Below are 8,524 nucleotides of genomic sequence, written 5' to 3'. Positions count from 1 at the left end.
TCAGCAGGGCTCCGCCCGAGCGCCGCAGAAATACGATCTAGAGGAAAAATCGTGGAGGTATGTGGTCGGGCTGCCGTGGGAAAGTTGTCTCAAATCAGCCCTAATACCTCAGTATATATAGGAGGGAGGGGAGGGACCTGCCTTGAGGCTCAAGGGAGCCTTAAGGGGTCGGCCGAAGGGGGGGGGGAGGAGGAGTCCTCCTCCAATCCTAGTCCAACTAGGATTGGAAGGTGGAGTCCTTCTTTACCTTCCCACGTCCCCCCTTTTTTTTCTTTCTCTTTGATTTTTCCTATCTCCTGCGCATAGGGCCTCTTGGGTTGTCCCACCAGCCCACTAAGGGCTGGTGCGGCACCCCTAAGGCCTATGGGCTTCCCGCAGGTGGGCTGGCCCCCCCGGTGAACCCGGTACATTCCCGGTAATGCCGAAAACTTTCCGGTAATCAAATGAGGTCATCCTATATATCAATCTTCATCTCTGGACCATTCCGGAAACCCTCATGACGTCTGTGATCTCATCCGGGACTCCGAAATACATTCGGTAACCAACCATATAACTCAAATACGCATAAAACATCGCCGAACCTTAAGTGTGCAGACCCTGCGGGTTCGAGAACTATGTAGACATGACCCGAGAGACTCCTCGGTCAATATCCAATAGCGGGACCTGGATGTCCATATTGGATCCTACATATTCTCTAAATATCTTATCGGTTAAACCTCAGTGCCAAGGATTCATATAATCCCGTATGTTATTCCCTTTGTCCTTCGGTATGTTACTTGCCCGAGATTCAATCGTCAGTATCCGCATACCTATTTCAATCTCGTTTACTGGCAAGTCTCTTTACTCATTCCGTAATACAAGATCCCGTGGCTTACACTAAGTCACATTGCTTGCAAGGTTTGTGTGTGATGTTGTATTACCGAGTGGGCCCCGAGATACCTCTCCGTCACACGGAGTGACAAATCCTAGTCTTGATCCATACTAACTCAACGGGCACCTTCGGAGATACCTGTAGAGCATCTTTATAGTCACCCAGTTACGTTGTGACGTTTGATACACACAAGGCATTCCTCCGGTGCCAGTGAGTTATATGATCTCATGGTCATAGGAATAAATACTTGACACGCAAAAAACAGTAGAAACAAAATGACACGATCAACATGCTACGTTCATTTGTTTGGGTCTAGTCCATCACACGATTCACCCAATGATGTGATCCAGTTATCAAGCAACAACACCTTGTACATAGTCAGAAGACCTTGACCATCCTTGATCAACTCGCTAGCTAACTAGAGGCTTGCTAGGGACAGTGTTTTGTATATGTATCCACACATGTATCTAAGACTTCATTCAATACAATTATAGCATGGATAATAAACGATTGTCTTGATACATGAATTATAATAATAACTTATTTATCATTGCCTCTAGGGCATAATTCCAACATATCGGTATTATATCGGGATCACCGAAAGGGTACCGGGGATCCATCGGGAGAGTCCACCTGTCCCGGAGGGCTGCATGGGCTGAAAGTGGAAGGGAACCAGCCCCTGATGGGCTGGTGCAAGCTAACAGAGGAGGCCCCAAGGCGCCTAGCTAGGGCAAAACCCTACGCCGTGGGGTTGCCTCCCTCCGACTTGGGAGGCAAGCCACCGCTAGGGCGCAGCTGCCCCCTCCTCCTAGGCCGCCGCCGCCCCTCCTAGGGTTTCCCTAGGGTGGCCGGCCCCCTCTCCCCCTCCTATAAATAGTGGAGGTTTTGGGAGGGTTGCACACACCTTGATCATCTTCCCTTGGCGCGGCCCTACCTCTCCACCTCTCCTTCTCCGTGACGCTTGGCGAAGCCCTGCCGGAGAACCACGAGCACCACCACCACCACCCATCGTGCTACGGGAGCTCTCCCTCAATTTCTCCTTCACCCTTGCTGGATCAAGAAGGAGGAGACGTCCTCGGGCTGTAGGTGTGTTAAACTCGGAGGCACAGTTCGTTCGGTGCTTGGATCGGATCGCTGCGAGTACGACGCCATCGACCGCGTTCATTGTAACTCTTCCTCTTAGCAATCTTCAATGGTATGAAGATGATCTCCCTCTCTCATTGCAGGTTTCTCCTAGTTTGATCTTGGTGACGTAGGAATTTTTTTGAATTATTACTACAATCCCCAACGGTATTGTCATGGATCACACCAAGAAACACTTGTAGTTTGCCACGCATAGCAGTCTAACATCACCATCAGGTAGGGAAAAACATAGCAGTGACACCAGGATGCTGAAGCAAGTGAAAAAGCATAGAAGAGGACCACACCCCGGTGATGCAACCCACAATTCTAGAACAAGAGGCAACACTAATACTAGTCCGAGCACTAGATGACACACATGATGCACTAAGTAGCCGGGATAACATTTGCATCAGGAAGGCAAGTGCATGCAAACAAGGAGCCTCAAACATCCTGTAGTGTTGCATCTCACAGGTGAGCAAACTCTAGCGCTCCCTCTCCCCCATGATCAAGCAGGGTGTCCTCCACTCCGTTGACAGCCGCGTCATCAGGATGAAAAAGAATCCTCGCATCGCCATGATCACCTTTCGAGCGAGTTGGTCCTTGAACTTGGAAGTGAACTCATCCACAATTGCTCCTGTCACATCTTTCCCATATCTCGTTATTCCAAGCGTGCGGCAAACCAATTTTTGTGCAACTTTGGCCGCCAACACATCCATAACATTTGCCCCAGAACGCTTTATTTGTTGTAGTGAGAGGCCACCCTTCCTGGAAATCTGCACCCCAGCCAGCATCTTCCGACGAGCTGTAGGAGGCCTTGGAGGTGGCGATGGAGGTGTTGCAAAGATGTTGTATTGCCGCACCTCAAAGAGAGCCTTCACACGATCTTCATGGGTCTTGTCTTGTGGAGCACGCACTAGTGAGGGAGTGCGCTGCAGCGGGCTGACGCATATGAGGGGCGGTGTTGGAGAGGATTGAAAATCCGGTGGCCTCAGAGGTGATAGCAAGGGCCTTTGGAGCGACACAGGCGAGCACAAATGGAGCACGGACTGGTCTAGAGCCACCTGCTGTAGAGGAAAGCTTGAGGCCCCCGACCGCTTGGATTTGGGGCTTGGTGGTAGCACCGAGGTCAGAGAGAGCGGGGGGTGGGGGGGACACCGGAGGGGTGAGCTCCTCCTGAGAGCGGCGCCTAGCCGAATGTGGCGACACCTGGCGCACGAGGCTGCGGCCGTGGCCACCATCCAACCCCGACCCCTCGATGGCCGGAAGCTACATGGCACGGACCAACCCCTCGCTGCCCGACCCTAAGCCCCGCATGACAGCAGGAAGAACGCTAACCGAAGAAGGGGCCGGTACGGGAGCAGGGGCGCCTCCATCATCCTGACGCCCACCAGAGCGCTCCCGCGTGTGGTCTTGGCCTTCATCACGCTCGCGATCACGCGCGTTTCGAGAGAGCAAGCGCCGCACCCTGGCACCCCAGCTCTCTCGCGCATGATCTCCGCCACGCCCACACCGCCCATCGCGGCCGTCTTCGTCGTCACGCCTGTCTGAGCGCCGGACAACACCTCCTCTTTGTTGCTGCCGCTCCCTTGGGATATATGAGCCATCAACCAGAGTGCGGTACCAGGTGAACTCATGGACTTCCGCTGGATGCGGGTTGTCGTCGTTGTCGCCAGCCTTGGAGTGGTCCTCATGGAGGTCGAGATGAATGATGACGCGATGCCACAGGCCGAGCCGCCCACGAGGGCGGTAGCCACACCCACAACCAAAGATCACATTCTTATGTGTACACCGTCCGCTCCTTCAGTGTGTTGAGCACTCTATGCCATCCTAAAATGCACGATGTTCACTCGCCCTATCTCCCAAAGATTGTCATGTACTCACACCATCCAAAATAAGAAGGAAAATGTTTCCCTTCGACGCGCCGACGGAAGCAACGCGCCGGTCGCTTGCTGTCCACTCGCCTTGCGCGTGATCCGCGCGTATGGCCATGCAACATTTCCCCCTGTGGTGATTGTTTAAATTTGTTACAACCGGTGCCTAAATTTGCTACATTTGGTCACTAAAAAAGTTGCATATACGTTTGGTTGCAACCTCAGTTCGTCGGATTTTTCGCTACAACCGTTTTTTTTGCTACAATCGTGTTAATTTTTGCTACAACCGGTTTCATTTTTTACTGCAACCGTTCACTAAAAATGTTGCATACACGTTCGTCAGAATTGCAACCCGAGTTCACCAGATTATTTTGCTACAACCCTTATTTTGTTTTGCTACGATGCATCATCAGCTTCTTTTTTTTGTTACGACCACGTTGATTTTTTTTTTGCTACAACTATATTTTTGTTACAACCGTGGATGAAAATTGCTGCATCGTGGACGAAATTTGTTGCATCGAGAAATTTTACTGCATGAAAATCTAACGGTACGACCCGCGTGTAGCTAGCGGATCCGACGGCCCGCGCGCGGCCGGCCAAAAATTTTGACCGGCGCACCAGCGCAGAGCACTGCCCAAATAAGAAACTGAAAAGGAGACGTCGTGTGATAAATCACATTCAATCTCCGTTCGGAAATGGAAACTTCCTAATATAAATATAAATGCTAAATAGTTCAGAATGAGAAACAGATGGTTTTTTAGGAAATTTTCTGATCTATTCATGTCCAATCATGTCAATACAACAAACTCAAAAAATAATATTACATGCAGGTTCATAGACCATCTAGTGACGACTACAAGCACTGAAACGATCCGAAGACGCGCCATCGTCATCGCCTTTGCCTCGTTGGAGTCGGGCAAAACTTGTTGTAAAAGACAGTCGGGAAGTCTTCATGCTAAGGCCTCATAGGACTCACCCATCAGAACAATACCGCCGCCAATGAAGAGTAGCATAAATTAGAAGGATCCAACATGAAGATACACGAACGACGATCAAATCCGAGCAGATCCATCAAAGACAAATCCGCCGGAGACACACCTTCACATGCCCACCAACGATGCTAGACGCACCACGGGGATAGGGGCTAGACAGGAAGAACCTTATTCCATCTTCGGGGAGCCGCCCGCCGTCTTGCTTTCCTGTACATGACAAAAACCTTAACAAAACTAAAAAAACATCTAAAAATGAAGCCCTCCCGCTTGCAAAGGTCGGAATCCATCGTGTCCCCATGGCCCTAAGGCCATCGGAGACGAGGCGGACAGACAACAACACTGGCGAAAGGCAGAGAAACACTAATCTTTTTTTTTTGAGAGGTGACACTAGATATAGATATAGGTTATGGAACAAATGGTTCAAAACAAATACTTGTAGCACTTTTATGCTCATCGAGCATGTAAAAATAAAATAAGAGGTGAAGCTTATTTTAACTCAAGTAAGTTTAGCCAATGATGATGCAATAGTTTCATTGAAACTAATGAATACTTATTTTAATCAATTTTGCTAGAACTCATCTAGCTGACTTTTAATTATGCCTCATTCATCTTTATGATCATTGGATGTAATACTTTAAGATGCGTGTGTGCTGATATGGATTGTAGATTTGTAGTATTATTTTATATCACTTTTTATTTTGAGGTGAATGAGACCAAATTAATCTCATCTAGATGAGCTCTAGACACTTTTTATTTTAATAACAAATGAGGTATAAAGCAACTGAAATACCACAAAAAATGGCTTAAGGGTTTGAACATTCAATTGATGTCATTGTTTATTCGCCAAGAGTCAAAACATTTGTCACTACAAGGTACTAAAATATTTGGAAAATACAAGAAAATTACAAGACCAACACAGTAATTAAATACACTAAAATGTTTGGAATGGGAAATCATTTGCAAGTTAGCAAACAGATAACAAATGAGGAAAAATCAACATGGTTGATCGTGTCCGACTCCGACTAGCATTTGGGAAGATCCGATGGCGGTTGTTGTAGCTTCTGGTTCGGCAGGCTCCCGTCTAGTACCAGCCATGCCATTCTTAGCCCCCAAGTGGTGTGCACCTCCAAATGGCAATGCATGAACCATACACCTGCGGATACATGCATATCACACATATGAGCACAGGCTAATTAAACATCCTGTCTCATGAATAGATAGTATACGCAACTCTGCTTACCCGGGTTGTCAGCGAGGAAACGTATGGCCACCCACCCACCGGCCGGCACGCCGACGGTGTTCCGCTCGACGGGGTCGACGAGGTTAAACCTCGCCGGGTCATTCACAGGGTCGTAGTTGCCAAACCCCTGCCCCACAACGAAGAAGTTGAAGCCGTGTAGGTGCAGAGGGTGGCTCTCGATGCCAAGGATGCTCGTGTCCTGCATCACCAGCTCCACCGTCGCGTTGAATGGCAGCACGAGCAGCTTGGTCCCGGTGGCCACGTTGGTGTTGTTCGGCGATACCCCCGTGTAGTTGAACTGTGAGAGGGGCATGATCGGAAAGTTCGACCCGTAGACACCTCTAGACATGCCTGTGAAGTGCGACTGTAGGAGCGCCGTCGAAGGAAGCACCAGGGAGATGTTGTTGATGGCGGCCGCAAACTGTGTCGTGTTGGTAGGCCCCTGGCACGTCGCGTTCACGGGGCAAGGGCGCGTGCCCAGCCCGACCGTGAAGAAGAATCGCTTGTCCACCGACTGCGGCACGGCCGCCGGGTACTGCGGCGTGGCAAGGCTCCGGAGCTTGGAGGTGAAGTTGGTGACCAGGCCGGTGTCGTTGAACCTTGGGAGAGTCGGCCTGAAGAGTGGCAGGTCCTTGTCGAAGCTTGAGTCGGAGGCAGATCGTCGAGGGTTGTGGTACTCGAGGATGCCCGCGACGGTGCTGTTGTCGAACGTGCCAGGCCTGATGGTGGAGTATGGTGACGCGGACATGTAGAAGTTGGCCTTGGGATTGAGCGGCTTGGCTGTGAGGAGGACGTTGGTGGTCTGGCCCGGGGAGATTATCAGGGTCTTGACGGTGAACGGCTTGACGTAAACTGCGTCGACCTCGACGATGGTGAGTGTGTGGTTGGCGACGGAGAAGAAGAGCTCGTCGTTGAGAGCAGCGTTGATGAGACGCAACATGTATGTTTTTCCAGGTTCCACCTTCAGTTTGAACGTGTCTGCAATGTGGCATGAAAACATGGTAAGCATACTGGTCACAAGGTTTACAAATCTTCGACGACTACGGATGCATGAAAGCAAGTGAGCGCAATGTACCTTTGGCAGAGCAGTTGTATAGCGGCCCCGGGAGCCCATTGATGGTGAAAGCGTCTGAGATGTTTGGGGCTCCGCCGGTCTGGAGCGCCTGGCTGACCACCGCCTCCGTGTCCGCCCTCCACCACTCGCCGAAGAGAAGAGGAACTTCCTTGTGCGGCGCGACGAACGGGTAAGGCACGCCGAGCTTGGGGAGGATGACAATGGCGCCATAGACGGTGGCGCGTAGCCAGGAGATGTGCGCGTGCCACCACAGCGTGCCGCGCTGCCCGGTGACGGTGAAGTTGTAGACGTAGCTCTGGCCCGTCTGAATCGGGCACTGGGTGATGTACGCCGGCCCGTCGGCCCAGCCGCTACGAAGCTGCCGAATGCCGTGCCAGTGCAGCGTCATGTTGTGCGCTACGTGGTTGGTGACGCGGACGAGCACGCGGTCGCCCTCCCTCGCCACCAGCGTCGGGCCGGGGTACTCCCCGTTCACCGTCACGATGCTCTTGCTGGCGCACAGCCTCGTCACGTTCGCCATTTGCACCTGCAGAGATCGCAATCGCAAGACCATCGAGCACCATCCATGTGAGAAAATGCATGTTGGCCATGCGTGTGGACGTCTCTATATATATACTTACATTGAAGTTGTAGTGCCTAGTGATGCTTTGTGCCTGGACGATGAGCAGCATGAGAGTCGCCATGATGAGAGAGCAAGGAGACGGAAGGCAGGAGGAAATCGCCATGGCCAGGGTTTTCAAGTAGGCCCCGATCAATCGGCTAGCTGATCGATCTTGAGCTCTTGAGGAGCAGGTGTATGGCCAGGTGAGGATGGAATGCTTTTGTTCGAACAAGTACTTGAGTTTATATATACATACATGTAGGATGCGGCAAGCGTGTACCACCAGCTACGTACCACCGTCCCATTTCTTTGAGGTTTTCTACGTGGTCAATTTTCGTTAGGTGATTCGGTGGATGAACGATCAAGGCAGGAGCTTGAGCTAGCTGGAGTTTCTGTAGCTTTGGAGTGGAGCCAAAGCCAGTGCATTCCATCCATCACCTTTGGTTTAATTTGCATGCCTCCTACTCCTAGTCACGTACGGTTTCCGCTGCAAAACACTCGCCGATCGACAAGTAGGTAAAGCTAGGGACGTCGATTTTGTGCTTCTTGGTGGTCTTGAGTCAATCTTTCCTACTGTATACTCTCTCTTCGCTTTTTAAATATAAGTTTTTTTAGATATTTTATTACAAAACTACATACAGATGTATATATACATATTTTAAAATATAAATTCACTTATTTTACTTTGTATGTAGTTTTTTAATAAAATCATAAAAAGACTTATATTTATCGAAAAAGGTTATCCGCTTTGT

The 8,524-nt window shown here is 50.3% G+C and overlaps 1 protein-coding gene across 1 annotated transcript; it reads right to left on the bottom strand.

Annotated features, from left to right (window-relative positions):
* Positions 1-5,675: 5,675 nt before the first annotated feature.
* On the bottom strand, positions 5,676-7,975 carry LOC123429865 (laccase-4-like). The gene is made up of 4 exons (XM_045113841.1): positions 7,792-7,975; positions 7,172-7,697; positions 6,097-7,074; positions 5,676-6,009 (listed from the first exon to the last, which is right to left on the bottom strand). Exons 1-4 carry the CDS (start codon positions 7,894-7,896, stop codon positions 5,879-5,881), a joined length of 1,740 nt encoding a protein of 579 aa, XP_044969776.1. The 5' UTR covers positions 7,897-7,975; the 3' UTR covers positions 5,676-5,878.
* Between the last annotated feature and the right edge of the window lie 549 nt (positions 7,976-8,524).

This window comes from Hordeum vulgare, chromosome 2H (assembly GCF_904849725.1).
Source record: "Hordeum vulgare subsp. vulgare chromosome 2H, MorexV3_pseudomolecules_assembly, whole genome shotgun sequence".
Classification (NCBI taxonomy): domain Eukaryota; kingdom Viridiplantae; phylum Streptophyta; class Magnoliopsida; order Poales; family Poaceae; genus Hordeum; species Hordeum vulgare.
This window is presented reverse-complemented; position numbering and strand designations above follow the sequence as displayed.

Bases quoted from the DNA above. Each gene is read 5' to 3' on its own strand.
- LOC123429865 (XM_045113841.1), bottom strand. From the start codon at position 7,896: ATGGCGATTTCCTCCTGCCTTCCGTCTCCTTGCTCTCTCATCATGGCG. The intron at 7,698-7,791 runs GTAAGTATATAT...CGATCTCTGCAG, and splicing joins CTAGGCACTACAACTTCAAT to GTGCAAATGGCGAACGTGAC. The intron at 7,075-7,171 runs GTACATTGCGCT...GCCACATTGCAG, and splicing joins ATACAACTGCTCTGCCAAAG to ACACGTTCAAACTGAAGGTG.